This window comes from Merops nubicus, unplaced genomic scaffold (genome assembly GCF_000691845.1).
Source record: "Merops nubicus isolate BGI_N331 unplaced genomic scaffold, ASM69184v1 scaffold7615, whole genome shotgun sequence".
Taxonomy (NCBI): Eukaryota; Metazoa; Chordata; class Aves; order Coraciiformes; family Meropidae; genus Merops; species Merops nubicus.
The window spans coordinates 2,389-23,767 of NW_008607552.1; the positions used below are offsets into that span (position 1 = coordinate 2,389).

The following is a 21,379-nucleotide window of genomic DNA, read 5'->3' on the forward strand; positions in this document are numbered from 1 at the left end:
TCCTGCAAACATCCAGTAGTACTATAAATCTTGTGGTACTGAAGCTTTATATCAGGCTTGCACTCTCCCCATGGGTATTCTTGGATAATTGACTGTAGGGTAATAATAACAGAAGATAATTTTTTTTTTTTTTTGTCTCTGTTTTATATATTATTTTCTCAACATTTTAGAAGGAAGCCTGTTGAAGACATAAGCAGTAACATTGTGATTTAATTGAAGGCAAATATAGTTTGTGCTTTTAAGATCATAAAATCGTGTGTTTTCTCTCACAGAAATGGCAGGACATGCTCAGACAGCCTAGCACAGAAGGGTAGTCCACTCCACTTGGATTCCACTCAGGAATCCAAGACAATCTTAACGGTAAAAGAATGTGTTGTTGGGAAAATGCTGTCGTGTCCTTGTACCACTACATGCAGTGAGACTCTACAATGTTAAGAAAGGCTAGCTTTAATAGATACAGATTTTGAAGAGCAATGACACCACCACCCCAAAGCCCCCACCCCAAAGACAGAAGTGATTTAGTTTGCATCCAGAGGAAATATTGCCATGATAAATGTTTTAACTTCCAAAATGTCTAATTCATTGTTACCTTCCAGAAGATAATTGGAGACAGTGAAGACCAATATTTCCACTGGATGGATAAAGTCCTTACCTTCAGTTGGCAGATGGCAACCTGTGCATGCATGCCAATTGGTGTTAACAAACCTAAAACATCAAAGCATGGAAGCTCTTCAGGTGAATGGATAACAAAAGTTATACCAGCATCAGTATAACCAAGAGCAGGTTCATCAATGAATTGTTCCTGATAGAAAAAGGATTATTTAAAATAGTTTTTATTTTACTTACTGTCTGAAGCTTTAGCTACATTTAAAATGGTACTATACTTTTTTTTATGTGGTCTTGTATTTCCAGTTACATTTTTACTGTTTTCAGGAAAGTATAGAAGCAAACTGACTGGAATTTCCTTTGTCATTTATCTCAGTGAGTTTCCTTCCAGTTACTATAAACTTTCAGGATTTTTATTCCTTCTGTCATCTTCCAATTTCAAAAAGCAAGAATGCATAGATGAACATTTACTTGTAACTTGGATATTTGTTCCTTTAACTTAAAACTACCCACCACAATCAGCAAACTTTCCATTACTATCTCCAGAATCTGTCACTCCTGTCTCATAATTCCTAAAGAACAAAAGTGACTATCTAAGTCATTTATTGCTCTAAATTTTAGATTTCTTCCCTGAGTTCACAAGACGATATTCCCTGAGTTTTCTGATTTTTCGCTGATCAATCAGGGACTGTTTGCAGTGCAAAGACGAGATCCTAGCTGGCACTGAGGACTTAGAGAAGATGCAACAAAATCCAGTACTACTTGGAAGCTGTCACCCTATGGCCTTCCCTACTGGGCCTTTTATTAAAATGAAAAGATGTTCTCCTGAAGTGGTTGTATAAAATTAAATTATTGCTCTGATTGTATGTTTCAGTTGTAGGTGAACTGTGTAGGTGGAATATGTATATATATATATATACACACATATATATATGTGCACAGAACCACTTAGCTGAGGATAGAGTTAGTTACTTTTAAAATCTGTATTAGATCTTTCCTTTAAAATATGCTCTCACTCTGAAATAGTCTTGATACAGGATTTTGTGTATTCAATTCTGAAGGTCTGTGTAAAACCAAACAAAAAAACAAACCCAAAATAAAACACCTCTACTCATCTATAAGTTATTACATGATTTGTTGTTTATAATCATTAGGATAGCTGTACCTGTTGGACATCAAAAAGCAAATGTAAGCCTCTTTGTCATGGTTACAGGGGCTGGGCACAGTTTATCCTTATGTTGGTAGAACCAAAAACTGTGTATTCTATACTCTCTATGTCAGTGCTCATGGGCTGTTAAGAAAATCATGGGTAGCAGCTGCCCAGGACAGACCTCACACCCCAGGCTATAACAGATAAGGAAAGAGGTTCAAGGTCAGGAGATATGTTAACACCTTCCCACCCAGCAGGAGTCCTCCTCCCTGTTAATGGGCCCATCCTTGCCTCGCCCCATGACTCATACAGAGCTCCCCCCAGGAGCTATTTCTGTTTAATGGACCATCAAGGACCCACTGCATGACTCATAGACTGATATCAACCCATGGTGAGATGCTCCACCCAGGGGGAGGAGCCAAGTGCTCCCACCTGGATATAAACTGGGGTTCAGTGCAGCACAGGGGGCCTTACCCACTGGATTTCCAGAGGACAAGAGCTACCAGATCTTTTCTACGAGACCACTGCTTCATCTGGACTGCTACCACCACCCTAACTACAGAGTATCAGGTTGTATTCTGACTCTGTCTGTGGTTTTCCTTTGTATTATTGCTTTTTATTTTTTTTTTTTTTTCTTATTAAATTGTATTTCTGACTTGGAGTCTCTCACTGGTTTGTTTTCAAACCATTACACTCTTCCAGACAAACTCACTCTTCTTGCTGGATGATCTTTGTGATTAAATGTAAAGCAGTTTCCATATTCAGTGAAAACATGATCAAAATCCTTCAGTAAAGGAAAACAGAGAAGAGTAAAATGAAAGATTACCAGAAGACGATTGCAGTTAGTTGTGGTTTATTTTGTTTTGCTTTGTTTTGATTTCCCAAAGGCAGTGTTAAACATTACATTCGGAAAGGTGGTAATTGAGGGAAATATTCAAAAGGATTTCACCACTTTCTATAGAAAATGAAGTTTAAATGAGAAATTTCACATTGTTTATTAACACCTGTGAGCTGCTCAGTATCATTCAATGAAGTCCTGTTGTTTTTCTATACCTGTTAAATTATATAAAAATTATATATTCAAAACCAACTTGTTTAACCTTTACACAGTAGATGTTTAGTGAAGGCTTTCAGAACTTAATGTTGTGTTACATATGAAAGTATATTTGCATTTTTTTTGCAAAGCCACCTCATCATTTAATATGACTGCATCTTATTGCTTTAGTGAGACTAAATTGTCTTTCAGTTAAGAGAACCCTCAAATGCCTAATTCTAGAAGGTACAGCATATCTAAAGGTTAGATTAATCTGAAAGAATATAGGCCTGAATTTCTGTTCACATTTTCTCTTTAAGATAGGAATTGCTCTGTGGAAGAATCAACATAAAAATGGGACAATCACATTCTTTGGCTGTTGTCCAAAGTTCGGAAAGATGGACTGTTTTCACCTTATTATTTAAAATTCCTGCAGACTCCTGCATACAGTCCCTGGCTGTCTATATTCTTGACCTCAAGAACAAAACTATGCAGTCATGCTGTGCAAAAAAATTCCATTCAAACTGACCTTCATTATAGGCCCTTAATAGGAGAGGTTGTTAGATACAGCCTGGAGGTATGACAGCTTTCAAAGGCTACTATCCATGCAGAAGTGGCACTAGGAAGAGAGAAATTTAGACTGAAACTCCATTTTACAGCTCAGGGAGTCCAGCAGGCTGTCTCTGCAGTCAGTGGGAGAATTGAGGTCCACAGGGAGATTTAGAGCAGGACCATTTTTCTCCATTGGCTGACTGTAGAAGGAAAACTGGAGAAGTAGCTGGCAAAGCTAATTGTCTCAAGGTGAGTGCTAAAAATACATCCCCTTCTCCTCCATGCTACTGTTTTAGTAAAAAAAAAGAAATTTACCTGTGGGTAACACGGCTTTCCAAAAAAATCACATTCCAGCAATGTGCTGCTGTTGAGATAAAACCCATTTTTCCTTGTAAACTCTTTGATGCTGAAGTTCTGGTTCTCATGAAGGAAATCATTTAGTTCTTGAGAATATTTATCTTCCATAACAAATTTTTTGAGAACTCCAGACACAACATTCCAAATTAAAAATATCATTTTGAGGTTGCTTACTGCATGAGTTTGAAATCTGTCAGTGGGAAGGAGGAAGAATTGCTTGGAGTTCTGCAGAGTTACAGGACTGATTTCAAAGCTGCTCTTGCCAAATCTGTGACATGATTTATCTGCTCACAAACTGTAAGTGATTCTTGCCTACCACATTGGACTTTGATCTCTACAACATGAATAATCAATACAGTCTCCATTTCTAGGAAGGTATTTTCCCTATCTGAGAACACAAGGTGGACACCTTCCCATGACTATTCTGATCAGTCATATTTGAAACATTTCTGCTGTGTGTGGTTATTAAAAAATAAATAAATAAATAAAACCCAAACAACCCCCCTCCCAAGTAGACTAGTCATCTGCATAAGCCAACAACCAGATTTGCAGAACTCATGACAAGCTGAACAATTGCATTTATGTCTGGGTAACTAGCTGTGAGGAGCTGTTCCTTTCAAAAAAGCTGTCTTTTGTTTGCAACAATCTCATTACTGAGGCACTACACCCAAGCGTAGAGACAGTCTGCTTTCCTGTGAACTCTGTGGCTGGTGACACAGTATAAATATAGGGTCGTCCTTACTTCTAGAATCAACTTTAAAAAAAATCCCAGAAACACAAAGAGGTGTCAGAGGTATGTTTTCCTGATGTATAGCAATGAAGTCCTTTACTGAAGTAAAGTAAGGATTTACAGAACAATCATAAGTTTGAAAAGAGAATAAATACAAATGAAATTATCATGTTCTTTATAATTGCCATTTTATGTAATCCTATTTTTAAAAACATATTGATGTATTTATATAATGGATCTTCATGCCCTAAGTTAAGCAAGAGTGGTAGGAACCACTCTTCACAACTGAATTTGAATCAAAACATAAAGACAAACGTAGATCTGTGCCTCTTTGTCCTGCCAACAAAAAACCTGGTTACTAAGAACAGAAGGGGAGGATAAGCACAGCATGAACAACAGATGGATGTGGCAGCAAACTGTCACTTAGGCAGACAACTGCCATGTTCTGTAGCTATTTACTTAAAATGTGCTGCTGCTATAGTTACAAGAAATGAGGCATTTCTATAAAACAGCTCACTGTAATCAAGGACTTCTACCTGCAGTGCATGTTATACCCAGGTATAACCCAGGATGGCTTTATGCAGGGCAACTGGAAGGAGGTATAGAGACATGGAACAGCTCCAGGTATTTGAGACTTGGACTTCTGGTTGATTCTGCCCACAAAAGGTAGAAGATAAGAAAACTTATAGTTCTTGAGGAAACAATGCAGGTAAACCTTCTGTATTTCTAAAATGTTTGCTAAATTATATATTTGCTCTAAAAATCAGGCTGTAGGTTTCTCAGGCTGCATCTGAGTCTTGGCCCTTATCTTCAAGTGTAGCAGTCTGTAGTGAAGTTCCTGCTTAAATACGTGACTTCCAAACAAATTAGATGCTTTCCTTCTGCAAATCTCACTGACATCAGCTGGAACCATAAAGGCTGACCACCTCTGGAAAAAAAAAAAATAAAAAAAATCTACTTTGCTTAGAGATTTCTATCCGAATCTATGAGCAAATAATTTCTTTTAATTTTAACTTGGATGTGTCTGATGGCTGTCCCTTAGTTACACTGTAGACACAACATTCCTACATAGAAGAACAACACCAGAGATGTTTTTCTACTGCAACTTTTGAAACTTAAAAAATCTGTAGTGTAATTGCTCATTTGAAGCAGGAGGAAGATAAACAAAAAAAAAAAAACCAAACTTCCCTTCAATGATTCTTGTATTTTCCTCTTCCTTTAAAATCTCTTGTGCTGGTGTGGAGGACACGCCCCTCAGAGCCATATTTACCTTGTTTTATGTGATTGGTTCAAGCCAGTTGTGGAACCTGACTCCTTTCAGATAAAGAGGTTTTGCCTCTCAAGACCAAACAACAAATATAACTTTTACCTGTTCAAGTTGCAAAATGTCACAGCAGGGAATTTGACGATTTCCACATCTTGAACCACCACTGTAGTTGTGGTTGGCCAGCTGAAGTAGTAGATACAGCGACTGCAGATTTGCCAAATAACAATGGCAAGACAGCCTGTGACTACTAACACCCACAGTGCTTTGCGAGTCTTGCTCTGTGTTTGAACAATGTTATGCACTCCATGAAATGAAGTGGATGAGGCAAACTCCTGATGATACTTCCTTCTGTTTTCCAAGCACAGCAGCAGTTTCTTCATTAAGTGTAATCGTATCTTTTCCAATATTCCTTAATAAGGAAAAAAGGAAAAGCAGATTTTCAAAACTGGCATTGAAATGATACTTAAGAAAGGAAACTGTAATGCTGATATTGGAAAGTAGTAGTAAGGTTGCTCTATAATTGTAAATTCTGTCTGTAAATAGTGAACTTGCTTCTGAGGACGGAAGAGTTGTGTGCAGAGTTGAGCTCATTCCTGCCTGACAACAGACTATATCTTGCAATATTTTAAGTACACACATTTTTAAGCACTTTAATATAAAGAGTAGTTCCAATTCTGTGTAAAAGATTGGATTTTGACATACCTCAGTGATATAAAACTACATGTTGATGCGAACCTACTGTGAAAAGCTAAGCATCTGATCTTTATAGTAACGTCCAATTAAAGGCCTGGTCCATCATACTTGTTCTGAGAAATAAGGTAAAAAGGGATGATATGGAATGGTATAAATGGAATTTCACTCACTATTAAAGCTTTCTAGATAAAAATTGAAAAGTTCTAACCTCAAAAGCAAATCTACTCTCTTTTTTTTTAGGTTTGTACTTGTCTGATCCCAAAACTTTGAAAAAGGAATATTTTTCATTTTCATTTACCTCATGTTTTCTACAAACTTATGTTAGAAAAACCAGACAAAACAATTTTTTAATCTAGGTTTAAGAGCTATACAGTAATTATTGTAACTGATACCTGGAAACGTAGTAATTTTATTATGGTGGTTGCTGAATGATCTTTTAAGCATGGATTTGAACAGAACATTCTCTCCCAAAACATCCAGATGAGGGAAACTTAATAAGACCTTTCCTGTATCTAGTCATGATGGGCCAGTCGCTTTGCAAAGCACTTCATTTGCAGACTTTTATCTGCTGCTTTATTCTCTGATTAAGAAAGTCCATAAGAACAGCAAAACATGAAGCTTGTAAGAAAACGATAATTAGGATCTGAAAAGTTACTACTTAGATTAGTGTTTAACAGCAATTAAATGCTTCCCTAATTCAAGTTTTTAACCAAAAAAAATAGTGGCATGTGTAGTAGGAAGAGAATATACTCTTATAAGACAATTACAGCTGGGCAAAGAAACAAAGGGATACGTAAAAACATCTGTCAAAGCTACTGTGGCCACATCAGCACTCTGGGATTTTGCTTCGGTCTCTGCACAGTCTCTGGACTGTGACAATGAAATCTCAGTGCTAGATTTCAAAATGTTTCTGAAGGGAAAGAATTTCTTTATGTTGTTCTTTAAAGGTCTATGTAAGAACTTTGATTCATTTGGGTATAATTTACTGTGACCCCTTTTTATCATCTAACAGTTTTCTGCTGGAAAACTATTCAAAAGTTTCTCTCCTAGCTCTAGTGACTGTTGGATCCATCCAATGCCATCAAAACCCACTCATTGGCTTAATCAGCAGAAATGTAACTTAAAATCTGTGCAAATATGTATTTAATTTGTTTCAGCTCTTGTGCATAGCTACTGAAGTAAGTACACATGATGTTTTATCTGATTGCAAAAGTTTTGCTGTTAATGCATGAGATGACCTAATATCGTACTACTGCTTTCATTACTGTCTTTCATCAGAGGAATTAGCACTACTAGGTGATTGTCTTAATCCTTCCTGTACTTTCAGATTTCATTTGAAAATGTTATACTTTAAAAAAATAGAAAAGATTTCTAACTATGCTATATAGGGTCTTGGTACATTTTTAGTATGAAATTTCTCATATATGGTGGATTGGAAAATAGTATGAAATGTGTAAATTTGGACTAGCCTTTTATTTGGGGATTTGGTCCATTTTATGATGAATAGCCATGTTCCAGTGATAATATTAATAATAGAATGGTTATTCTAGGTCTCAGTTAATGAATAGCAAAATAATACACGACAATAATGATTTGGTGTGAGATTCTAAATTATTAACACTTTACCTATGCTGTGCAACACTTAGGCTGTGCTTATCCAGACTAAGGGTGTGTAACAAACGCAGCTGAATCAGCTGTGATTTAGAGTATCCAAACTGCTGCTATATAGAGAATAAAGGTCGTGCAAGGTCTCTGAAATTCCCAGTATCTTTAATTTTGATATTGTAAATTGAATTTAAGGGGATTTCTAACTTCAGTAGGTAAGTGATCACAACATTTTATTTTTGTATTCCTAATATTTAAATGTGATTGGATTTTCATTAATAAAGATATTAAAAGGGAATGACTTTTAAAAGATAGCTCTTCTTCAGCCAGAGCTCTTACCTGGAAGGAGATATTTCAGGAAGGCTGTATGTGGCTTCTGTGCAAGGCTTAGATAGCCTAGCTGGATTAGTGATTTCCTCTTTGATTTAATCTAAAAATCACTGAAGTGTGATATCATTCAGAGAAGTAATTGCCTGGTTAAAACTGTGTTAACTTTATTCTAAATGCATAAAGCATCAATAACTAGAGAGTTTTCCTCACTTCTTAAGTAAGCGCATGATTTTCTTTCAGGTTACTAGAGAAAGGAGACAGATTTTCTCATTTTGGTTGTCAGTCCTGAAAGAAACTACCAAAATGTAATAGAACTCTTGGTAAAGCACTTTAATATGTCAAGTCACATACCTTTAGCATCCAGTTGAATGAATCTCCAAAGCTGGTCCATGAGGATGTGGTTTATTCAGTAAGGAAGGAATGGATAGCAAGCTGCCTTACTGCTGTGATCATTGCTAGGTGGCAGCTTTTATAGAAATCTAAATGGAAGGTGACACTTGATGATATGTAACACTGGGCAATTTACCTGCCAGGGTTGCTATGTTTTGCCTTTAAATAACATAGTCTGCAAAATAAAAGAGATTATTTTTATGAAATGATCAGACGTACATATTTATATTTATTTCAGGTACTTGTTAATCCAGTAATAGTGCAAGTGCAGTTTTGTCTCGTGTTGCATCACCTTGCAAATTTCTTTCACATTCTTTTCCTTTATTTTAGAAAGACCAATTATATTTACTAAAATACTATGCTGTTTAGAACTGTATAGATTCCCTGTAGGTAGATCAGGAGCCTTTACTGCTCTGGAGGGCAATAATGTCCAACACGAGGTTCCCACCAGCAGCAGGATGTAGTTCATGCACACTTTGAATGGCTGTGTTCATAACCAGCTCCCTATTTCACCAACTTTCCATAGTTCTTGTGGGCTTTAACCAAAATGAGCTGTTATTCCTGAGAACTAGCCCTGTGGGCAAAGATGACAACTCATGCAGGGTCGATCATTCCAGTAACTCCTTACAAAAAAAGGAGAGAGACTGCTTTGGTGTTAGGTACGTGATATGATGTTGGAAATTTGTTTCAAGGAAAGAACTGAGCATCTAATAAAAGACAAAAATACTAGAAAGTTCAGACCTGGGTTTAATACTTTAGGAAATTAATAAAGACCCGTTCATATTCCTTCTGTGATCTGCAGGGGATGGGAATGGCTGCTGCCTCTTTCCTTCAGTCTCTCAGTGATGCTCCAGCTGGTTGCCCACAGCGTTGTTAGGTTGTTGGGTGTGCTAACTTTGGTCACCCAGTGTAGTTGTTTGCCAGCTGTTTTTCTGGTCGTGTTGTTCAAGCTACAAGCTGCATTGAACTGCATTTAGTCACTCCCATGTGACAAGCAGACCTCAGTACTCAGCTTCTTGGAAATCCCAGCTCCATTTGTTGCTTTTGCCTCACTGGTAGGCTCTTTGCTGGGGCAAGCTTTGCACAGCACTTGCTTAACAGTAAACTGGTTTTCAACATCTGCAAGTCAAACACCTAATGTGCTGCCGAGCAGTTATTTGCAGGCCTGTTGAGACCCATTAATGCAAACCACTCATTCACAGAACCCAAACACCTCTTGCTTCAGTTGTTTGAGTTCTTAAGGCAAATTATATCATCCTTGCTTTTTTTTTTTTTAAATTCTGTGAGTTGATGTCTTACAGAGAGTCTTTATGCTTCTGTAATACTACAGATGAACATGGCTTGTGTTCTTTGGTTGTCTTTTACAAAAGAAATTAATTTTTAAAACTTTTTTTCTTTTATGGTTATTTTACATCAGTTCTTAAGCAAACACTAGGGGGCGAAGACCAACTACCTTGCATTTGTTCATCTTTCCCAAATAGCTTGCACAAACAGCTTTCAGATTGTGAATTGCTCACAGCTTGGTTTGTCTGCTCACACCTCACAGTGTGTGTCTGATTATCTAAACAGCACATTCCCCAGTACTTAATGCAGTAAAAGTTAGGAAAACAAACCAATGGCAGAGATGGGCATGTTTTCTTATATTTTTATATGTTGTAAATTTTGTACTCAAAACGTTGTTTGAAGTCAATTCTCAGTGCTGTTCCATTCTTCTCTTATAGTGCTAACTTCTAAAAAAAAAATGCTGCAGTCAGCATAACTACATAGCTATTTGCTGAGATGAATCCTAGACTGTTTTTGGTTGGAAGCAACCTGTAATGGTCATCTATTCCAAGCCCCCTGCAGTGAGCAGGGACATCTTCAACTAGATCAGATTGCTCAGAGCCCCATCCACTCTGACCTTGAATGTTTCCTGGGATGGGGCTTCTGCCACCTCTCTGGGCAACCTGTTCCAGTGTTCACCACCCTCATCATAAAAAATATCCAGGCTGAATGATCCCAGCTCTAAGCTTTTCCTTATAGGAGAGATGTTCCAGCCCTCTGATCATTTTTGTGGCACTCCTCTGGACCTGCTCCAACAGATCCACGTCCTTCTTGTGCTGAGGACTCCAGAGGTGAACACAGTACTCCAGGTGAGGTCTCACCAGAGTACACCTCCCTCAATCTGCTGGGCACACTTATTTTGAGGAAGCCCAGGATATGGTTGGTTGTCTGGGCTGCAACCACACGTTGTCAGCTCATGTCCAGCTTTTCATCCACCAGTACCCTCAAGTCCTTCTCCTTAGGATGGCTTTCAATCATATCATCCCTCAGCCTACATTTATACCAGGGGTTGCCCTGACCCAGGTTCAGGACCTTGCACTTGCTCTTGTTACATCTCATGAGGTTCATGTGGGCTGGCATCACAGGCTTGTCTAGGTCCCTCTGGATAGTCTCTCATCCCATGGGCATGTCAACTGCACCATTCAACTTGGTGTCATCTGCAGACTTGCTGAGGGTGCACTTGATCCCACTGTCTATGTCATTGATGATGAAGATATTAAACAGCACTGGTGCCAGTATGCATCCCCGAGGGACACTGCTTGTAACTGATCTCCATCTGCACATTGAGCTGTTGAACACCACCTTCTGGATGCGACCATCCAACCAACAGTATCCACCGAACAGCCCACCATCAAATCCATCTCCAGTTTAGAGAAAAGAATGTTGTGGGGCACCATGTCAAAGGTCTTAAATTAGTCCATGCAGATGACAACGATAGGTCTTCCCTTCTCCACTGATGTAGCCACTCCATCATAGAAGGCCACTAGGTTGGTCAGGCAGGACTTGCCCTTGGTGAAGCCATGCTGGCTCTCTCAAATCACCTCCCTGTCCTTCATGTTCCTCAGCATAGCTTTAGTGGGATCTGTTCTGCAGTCTTCCCAGGCACAGAGGTGAGGCTGACAGGTTGGTAGTTCCCGGGGTCCTCCTTTCTACCCTTTTTAAAAATAATGTTTCTGATAAAGCTGGGGGTTTTTCATAGCCTAGTTGTATCAAAATGTAAGAATTCTTATGTGCTGCTCAAAGAAATTATATATGTGCAACAATACAAATACAGCTTTGGTGCATATTCAGCTTTCATTGGACATTTTTTTTTTCCAGAAAATGTCAAAGTGTTTCCTTCTAACTTCTGTTTCAAAGCAGAAAGCTCTGTAGGTGCTTTATTGACGTTAATGCTGCTTATTATATTTTGCTTAGCTCTCTTCTTTAGTAGGAGCATCTCAGATATTTCCTTTAAAGATGGAACCAGTAGTGCATTTGCTAATACAGCAGACTGCAAATACTTCATATTAAAAATACCAAAAAAAGAAGGAAAAAACAGAGCAAAAAAAGGAAGTGGCCACCATCTGGACTGTTACAATGCAGTCATTGCCTTTCCATGGCAAATGCTGGGATATGTGGAAAATGGCATGTAACTATATGCAAGCACCTGTCTTGCCTCTTCCTTCAAAGCAAGTGTGCCAGTGGATTCAGCAATGGACAGGAGTGGGCCTAGAGAAGACAGGGCTCAAAGAGAGTTTGAGGACTTATTTCGTCTGTCTCTGCATCAAGCCAGAATCAGTTATGACTGGAGAAATTATAAACTCTCATCAATGTTTTCTAGTGCTCTACAGATATAGGAAAGGTCTTAATTTTTTTTTTCCTCCTTTATGTCTCTGTTATCTTGCATAATTTAAACTGGTTACTACTTTGCCCATCCTTTTGTATATGGAAAATTGTTTATTACTCCTCCCTTTCAAAGAAAGGTATTTATCACTTTTCTCCCACAATCTTCTCTTTGTTATACAGGTCAAGTACAATTCTTTCTCTCTTAATGGGCCATATTTTGTACATCAAACATTTATTCTTGCCATTCTCTTCTGAGCCCTTTCCAATTTGTCTTCATCCTTCTTGAAGGGTGGTGCCTAGGACATAATTCTAAAGACAATTTCTTTCTGATGCTGGATGGAAAGGAGAGTTTCCATGCTATGTAGAGAGTTTCCATTTAGAATCTGCAGTATAAAATCTGCTCTTTTCACAGTTTTGCCTTTTGTTGCTTAACATGTTATTTTTGAGTAACTGAGACATCCAGATAATTTTTACAGAGTTTTTTGTTTGATAGCTTAGTTATAGCTGAAGTTCAAAAGGACTATTCTTTGCACCACTGAAGCTGCACATTATTTATTTCAGTGCATTAAGATAATTTTGAATTCTAGCCCACATCTGCCAACACTTTTTTATCCCTTCCAGGCTGTTCCCATTTGTCAGTTTAAGAAGTGTACAACCTATTCCATCATCCAGGCCGTTAATGATGCCACTTAATATCATCAGATTAGCAAATTGTTATCAGCGTTTGTCCCAAGCCAGCCCTTTGTACTTGCTAGAAAGCTATACAGTGGAGTAAACAGCAGCACGAATTGAGCCACATGGAGGCATGGGAGTAACATGTGGCTCCAGATTTTGACTTCACTGAACCTGACTAGTAACCATGATTCAGGTGTTTAGGAGGGGAAAAACAACAGCCTTAGTATACTAAAGAATTGCACCTTGAACTGTGTGGCTGCAAGGCATCAAAAGAGAATAGGTTTGTTTTGGGACAGCTCTGTGGCATCTGTTCCAGTTATGTTGCTTTTCCTAAGTTTATAGTTTTGGCTGACGTTGATACATTTCATTGATGAGAGGAGGAAGTTTTGGCCATAACAGTAAAATAACATGTTCTCCAAACTTGGGAAATCATTATCAGTCAGAACATGAGGACGATAAACTGTTCCTCAGGGACAATTGTGAGAGCAGGCTGCTTGTCAGAGTACAGCTTGTAGAGCCCATGAGAACATAATCACCGTGAACTCTGTATATTTAGAAAATACAGCTGTATGAGGAACTGGTGGCAATCTAAGATGAGTTCCTTTTTAAAGACAGCTTGGGGCAGGAAATTTGGTGCTAGCATCAACAGGGTCAGATACTGTGCAACGTGATAAATTCTGTTGCATTCTGCTGAGCAGGTTAGACAGCGTGGGGAGGGTTCTGCTGGCATGTGTGAAACAAAGGGAAGTTAAAGGTATGCTGGGAAGTGATGGCACAGGTCTTTGTCTTTAAGAAGTAGAACAAACCAAATATTTTTTAAAAAAATAAAATCCTTGCAGCACTCTCTCTTCTCTTTGTTTGTAGTTTGGAAGACCTTGATCTCTGTTCCTCCCCCAGATACAAATGTCTGATTGGATTATTAATATTGCATCAACTTTAAACTTGTTTGTTTTAGCCTTGAGTCAGTAAATTTTAGTTTTCTTAAAACCAACTGCTAATTTCAAATGCTAGTTAAAGAGCAAGTCCAGTTTTGAAAATCAGAAAACACTCGTTTGAGCAGAGGACATGTTTTGGTGCCAAATTTCTTCTTCTTCTCTTCACTTTCCTTTTATGTGTCTTCTTTCACCTGCGTATCTCTCGTTATATTGTGAAATTGGCTGAGGAAGTGATTTTTATTCAATGCTTGTATAGCATCCAGCACAGTGAAGTTCTGGCTTGGGCTACTGGGTGCAATTTGACTTGGATCTTTTCAACCAAAACCTACCAGTAGCTGCTGTACTGCATTATGCTATTATAGTTATGGGTTTGTTGTTCACAAGAGAAATTCTTTCATCATTATAATTTTCTAGAACTAGCAGTGCTCACAGCCACCCATTAAGAAGGTATTTACCTTTTGAATGCTTCATCTCAAAAAGGACAAAACAGAATCTGCACAAGTGAGGGAAGGGGTGACTGGGACTACAGAGGTGTAGTACACCTATTTCTCATAAGCCATGGCTTAGTACCAAATGGAAATCAAATTTACTTGATTACTTGTCAGGAAGTTTGAAACTAGCCCAGCGAAACACACTGTCACGTGATATGCACTTCAGTTAGGGGACTCTGCTGCAGGCTGTGGATGCACAGAAGAAAGGTTATTAAATGCAAGGACGCAGGTGTCTTAGGAAGTCCTGGGTTATCACTGCTGGAAAGTTAGATGGATATATTTGACCTCACTGTAAGCTTGAGGGGTTTTTTTTATGTTTGTTTTGTTCTAATAGCTCTTCCCAAGACATCTACTGCTTTCTAGTAGAACTCTTCAGCATGACATGACCTACTTGGATCTTTTACTGCACTCACTGCAACCACTGTTACGTAGGTAGAAACCATCTGTGCTTCCTAACTCCTCCTCTGTAATTCTGGGACAACAGCGTTGGGAAGCTTCAAGTGTTACTTGTTTGTAGACAGAAAGTCTCCAAGCTCTTTGTTCACATTAATGAATGTTGGAAAAACAAATCGATCTGTGTTGGTTTTGTAATCAGAATGAGAGTTTGAGCAGAATGGGTGACACTGTCCAAACCATTTCTGTGATAATTTTTTATATTTTGTAAGTGATTTAATGTAGGATAACTTAAGATTTGACTTGAGTGAACAGGTCACTTGTAATTTAGTAGAACAGACTTTTGTTGGATTCATGACAATACACAGATCATTCTTACTTACCTGTCCTTGTCAGATTGGTGTTTTAGACATAGAACCCCACACAATAAGAACATGCAGACTCTGGGCTCCAGCTGTATCTACAAAATATGTTACAAGCCACCTCTGCCTTATATCCAGCCTCCCCTTGGCCAGGCTAGAGGAAGGCTCCTGTTTTGCCCATATGAATCAATTCTCTTAGCCCAAGTAATTTCAGTTTGTCTTTGCTCCACAACTCTCTTGCAACTGGAATGAACAAAGCTAACCCAGCTACCTGATGTCCACCTGGAGAAGGGGAGGCAAATGGAAGGAGGATGAGGGTAAATTAAGATGAGTGCTTAACAGTTCCCATGTTTGGTCATGAAGGCCATGACAGTTTGTTAGAGGGACACAAAGTGCAGTTCTGGTAATCTGTGGATTTTTTTCTTCTCTGTTTAACTGTTTGTCTTGTACTCAGCCCAGTCACAAAAACAGAACATTCTTACTGTCTGTTGAAGGTTGGAGTCCTCTGATGTGCTTTGGGGATGAAAAGAAGTCTTCCCATCTGACTTTCATGCTTTAGGAGTAAATAACGAAATAACTAAGTAAAAGGTCAAGGGCACACACACTCTTGCTTTTCATAGCCTTGTTTAGTCATTCACAGCACTATCAGCAAGCTGTGTGTGTGGTTGCATCTGCTTCTGTGTGGTTATACTAGTATACAGAGATGGGAAAATAGCTGTGCTATCTGTCAGGGCCACACAAAGAAAAATCAGGTCCCTACAATGACCCCCAAATTTGAGCAGCATGGCAGAAACATTTATTTCTAAGGGTGTTCAAAGCCACATCAGATATTAGAGCTCTTGTAATCTCTGCTATCATATACACTGCCAGCAGACAATTTCATAATCACATGACAAAAGTCACTTTAAAAAGAATTTAATACTAAGTTCAGTACATACTTGTGGAATCTTACTGAGATCAGATGGAGGCAGCCAGTAAGATGAATGAATGATAGTTCTGTATTGTCTGTGGTTTTATTTCTGGGGTTTCCAAGTCTGCATTAAGACCTCTTTTTCCACTGATCTTGGATAGTTTGAGATCTGTTGTACTTGAAATGGTTAGAGAGCAGAACTCAGCTAGCATGAGATCAAATTTCCTCAAATGAAATATTATCCCTAATATTACCCAGCTTTTCAGGAAACAGTCAGTCTACTTTCCCTGGCTAGGTACACAATGCAGATAGGAGTTCCATGCTTGTGTCTGCTTCTCTCTATAAAAGATGAATACAGTGGCTGCATTTGGTTTTCTTGGTTTTGAGGCAGGGCAGAGGGAGAGGTAATGCATTGGCTCAAGATGCTAACATGAAGCCACTTCCAGCATTTCTAGTTTTCAAAGTGAGACATGGGCTGTTAAATTACTGCAGCATCAGATCAGACTGATTGAACTTGCACACATTTCAGACTGAACATTTATTTCAGTCAAGATTACCTACGAGAAATAAAAAAAAGACAGCAAATAATTTCTGGTTTGTGTGCAAAAATCAGGGAGTTCATGTACTTTGCCTGGTAAACATGGACTTGCATTTAATGCAAAGAATATAATCTGTAGTATTAACGCTACCTAATATATACAAAGTATAGAGCACACATTTTAGATGCTAAACCCATTTTTAACAAGTTTACTAGCTAGTCTTTTTTTCTTAAACACATTTTGGTTTTGCTTCTCATAAAAATACAAAACCTGAGCTTACTATCTTCATTTTGCATTTTGTATGGTAGCAGCAGCTAATTTATTATTAATTATCTCTGCCATGGAGAGGATTTGTTAAATTGTTGTGGCATTTCTAGGATATGAGTGAATATTTTGATAACACTGTTTCATGTATTGGCAGTGCTGAAAAAAAAACAAACACATTTTTTAAATCGAAGCACAGCATTGTAGAAGCATGGTTAGAGGAATATATTTGTGGCCCAAGGATGGTGTTGAAACAAACTGTTCATGTTTCTTTTTTTGCAATGTCTTTGCAGTTTTCTGAGGATTTGGAGACTCATATTTTTGAATCCTCTTATGTATATCATCAGGTTCTTGGTTGCTAGTGAAATACAAGGGCAACAGAAGACAAAGCATATATTGGTGCTAAAGGACTCAGAGACACGTGGAACATTCTCTCAGCAGAAGGGTCCCAGGGATAGCCAAGCTTTCTAACTGCACCAGCACAAGACAGTTTAACAGAAGGAAGTGAACATGGCCACCAAGCAAGAGCAACGAGTAGTGGATTTGTTCCATTCAGATTGTCAACTTTTACAAGTGTTACTAGGCTGGTGTTTTTTAGGATAGAGGTGCTTTGGGACCAATCAGCTACAAGGTCTCTAAAGAGAGAGTTCGAACATGTTGGGAATACTGGAAATAACTTTTTAAATCATTGTAGTCTGGTTGATTTATTTGCCAGAAGCTTGTCTGTTGCTGTATCAGAAATGGAGTTTGTGTAGTGCTTGGTTCAGATAGTATCCTCAGCTAGATTTTGAGTGAGTTTGGTAACCCTGAACCAATTAAGAGTAGTTTTACTTCCCAAATAGGGAGTTAATGTTTTGTTAGGCATAGAGTCGAAAAGGGCTCTGATACTTCAAAGTCCCTTGCCTACAAGGTAGACAATGTAAAGGTTGCAAGTTGAGACTATTGTTCTGGAAGTATATTGTTCTCTGTGTCCCACAGAAGAAAGTAAAACTGCACAAGAAAACAGACAGTAACTTCTCTGGTGAGATTAAGAGTTCAATATTTTTTTAACTGTTCTTTTCACCAGATTCATGCTCTTCATTTTTGCTTTTGTGCTGTGCAAAAACCTAACAGAAAGCTTGAATTCACTGTGGAGCCTGTCTGGATGTTTCAGGTGAACATGTAGAGAAACTACAAGATAAACATTCCTTGTCCATGCCTTTGAGATTTGTGGATGCAAGAGATTATTGCATTTGTAAACAAGCTGTTTGAGTGCAAATGGGACGGTGGAAAGCACAGTTTTCAGCATTTAATTTCCAGTGGATGTGCCAGTGCATGGTCTTCACTTTCATCTCTACGTGCCTGCATCCTGAGCAGATGTGTAGATGTGTGTGGTGAGAGGATTATTTTCCTCTGACAGGTCATCATGAAGGAGGAACACCTTGACCTTGCTTGATGGTTTTCCTCAGTGGAGCCCTGCTTTTCTTGTGGCTCAGCTTAGTTTTAAGCTACTATTTGTATAGCCTGACATTTGGCATCTAGCTGAGCAGGGTATACATCCCATCACCCACATAGGGCGTGTGACATTTTATGAATCAGCTACTCTTAAGTGACTAGAACAGCTGAAACAACCATGCAGACAACATTGAGCAGAGTAAGTCTTGCAGAGAGCAAATGGTCCGGGGTCACAGGGGCCCTGTAGCTTTGTTTGCAGAAAAAGTGAGCATTTACTTTTTTTTTTTTTTTTTTTTCAGAAAAGGCTGGCAGGCAGAAAAGAATTGCACACTAGTTACATGTTACTTCATTGTGTGTTAAGCTTATGATTAAATAGAATTGGGTAACTTTTGTCAATAAATGAGAGTGAAACTTTTGTGCCAGGAAATAAAATTAAGAAACTGTCATGAACTAAACCACTGGAAAAAAAAGCGTGAGAGGTACATGATTATTTTTAGCGCTTTTACTTAGTCTACATGTGGTTTTTGGAAGTATGTACATTACCTGAAATCTCCTACAAGCATTATTTAATGTGCCATAGACATATGTTCTCATTTCCCTCTGCTTTCGTTTTCCAGATGTTTCAACTTTTAAGCTTAAAAGTATCTTTACACTGGATACAAGGTGCTGCAAGTTAAAAACCTACTTTAATGATCTCTGAATTTATTAAATATTGCCTTTTTCTCACGCACAGACCTCTCATTGACTCTTCCCCCTTACACCAGCCCTGGTCTCCAAAAAAGCGATGGGTAGAAGCCTGGAAGTAAATAGCACAAAAAGCGTGTGCTGCAGGACAGCGCAGGTACGCCAGCCACTCCTGTGACTGATGGGGGGAAAGCCCTGGGGAGCCAACAACACACGAACCTGTTGACCTTTGTGCCGTGGCAGTTTCTGTAATTGTTGAAGAAGGGGGATGGGCTGAGGGCTAAGGAAGGGAATTTGGGGGTTGGCCTAGGTGTAAGATAAGGTTACATAAAAGGCGTCTGCGACAGATTTGGGGACAGTAACGGAGTGTATTCCCTGGTGTGCAGCTCAGCGAGTTTGGATCCTGGAATCATGAGCGGGTGCCCCTTCGCAAGGAACAATTACCTGTGAGTCCCTCTTCCCTCTGTTTTGCTTCATAATGTCAATTCAAATGATGTAACGTTAATGTAAAATATGGAAGCTCAGGGAGTAATTAATGATCATCAACAAGTAGAGAGCTGTAGCTATTGCTAAAGGAAAAGAGATTTTACAAGGACTTGTATGAACACTTGTTATTTCATGAACTAGATGTAATGCTACCAGCTGTTGTTGTGACAAAGTACTTCAGGGGTACTGTTTTTCTCAAAAGCCTGCTTTAGTGGTTCAGTTTCTCAAAATAAAGCATTGTTTGAACTCTAGGTGCATCTGTTAATAAAGATGCAAGTATATTTATAGTTCTTTAATTAAATAGTTTATATATTTGCTTCATTTTCTTCTTAGATTTAACTTTAGTAAGCTATCTTTGGAAGATGTTAAAGATGATAAATCACAAGAAGGGATAAATAAAGCCAGCAAAGGTGGACTTGTCTACGGAGACTACCTACAAGTAAGTTTAAGGACTTAATGTTTATTGCCCTTGTCACTCCAGACCTGAGCCAGGACCTGTGATTGACACGTCTAGCAGTCAGCCAGCCACTAAGACAGGTCTCCAAGTGCCCTTCATCTACCTGAGCTTTCCATGTGTAGTCACGGGCACAGGTGGCTGTCTCAGCTGGGATGGTGCAAGTGAACGATGAGATAGCTTCTCAAACTGCAGGGAAGCTGTATATTTTGGGGGGTTTGAAAGGAAGTTACTTATATTGGTAAACCTAAACTGTAAAGTGGTGCATTAAGAAAGGCTTTCTTTGGCCTGAAACTCACCACTTGCCAATTTCTCCACATCAACAGGTCATGTGCAAATTCCCTAAATTATAGAATCATATAGAATCATAGAATCCTTTAGGTTGGAAGGGACCTCCAAGATCATCAAGTCCAACCATTGAGCCATTAGGGCTCTAAAGTCCTCTACTAAAACAGATCAGAATCTGTCAGGGTTGGAAGGGACGACAAGGATCCCCCAGTTCCAACCCCTCTGCCATGAGCAGGGACACCTCCCACTAGATCAGGCTGCCCAGAGCCTCATCCAGCCTGCACGCCCAAAGTCCAGGGTCGTAAGCCTAGAATACATTCTTCTAGCTGCCCTGAGGATCTTAAATTCAACTGCTTCATGGTCGCTGCAGCCAAGGCTGTCCCTGAGCCTCACATTGGTCACCAGCCCTTCCCTGTTGGTGAGAACAAGGTCCAGCATAGCACCTTTTCTGGTTGGTTCCTCTACCATTTGGAGGAGGAAGTTGTCATCTATGCAGTCCAGGAACCTCCTGGATTGCTGGTGCCTGGCTGTGTTGTCCCTCCAGCAGATGTCAGGGTAGCATGAAAGCTCAAAATGTTTCTGGAAAAAATGTATTGCAGAAATCTATGGGGTGCAATGATGGCTAGAGGGGACAACAAACAAAAAATCACAACAACTAGAAGTAATTAAGAAAAGTAAAATTAAAATCTGTAAGTAATGAAAGAATCCAGAATATTTTGTGACAGCATGAACTGAAGTGAGTAGAATTAGTCTGTGCTTGTGAACAGAAGACTGAATTGTTGACATAATACATGAAATCTTGTAAATGATTAGACTGTAAATTTGTCTCAGTAAAAATGTTATTAATGCCAGTACTGAAGTAATTTGTACAGCTTTGAATCAGAGATCTCGTGTAGATATTATTGCATGTTTGCACACAGTTTTATTATATACTACTATATACAGACCATGACAATATAGATGTAAAATCTGGAAACAGAACATGACAATATAGATGTAAAATCTGGAAAACATGGTGGATTTTTTTTTTTTTTAATTTATAATTAAATGTACTCTTAAAATGGTTTTCCAAACTTTATTACTTGAGGTACTTAAACATTTTG

General features: G+C 38.7%; 1 protein-coding gene across 1 annotated transcript in view; it reads right to left on the reverse strand.

Annotated features, from left to right (window-relative positions):
* Positions 1 to 8,714, reverse strand: part of ASIC5 (acid-sensing (proton-gated) ion channel family member 5) — a gene marked incomplete at its 3' end in the record, with an annotated part of 10,042 nt that extends 1,328 nt beyond the window's left edge. The window contains 7 exon segments of the mRNA XM_008939975.1: positions 1 to 92; positions 653 to 802; positions 1,772 to 1,802; positions 2,449 to 2,540; positions 3,657 to 3,888; positions 5,798 to 6,104; positions 8,675 to 8,714. The exon segment at positions 1 to 92 is cut by the window's left edge and continues 1 nt beyond it. Coding sequence (XP_008938223.1) covers positions 1 to 92; positions 653 to 802; positions 1,772 to 1,802; positions 2,449 to 2,540; positions 3,657 to 3,888; positions 5,798 to 6,104; positions 8,675 to 8,714 — 944 coding nt within the window.
* Positions 8,715 to 21,379: the final 12,665 nt, after the last annotated feature.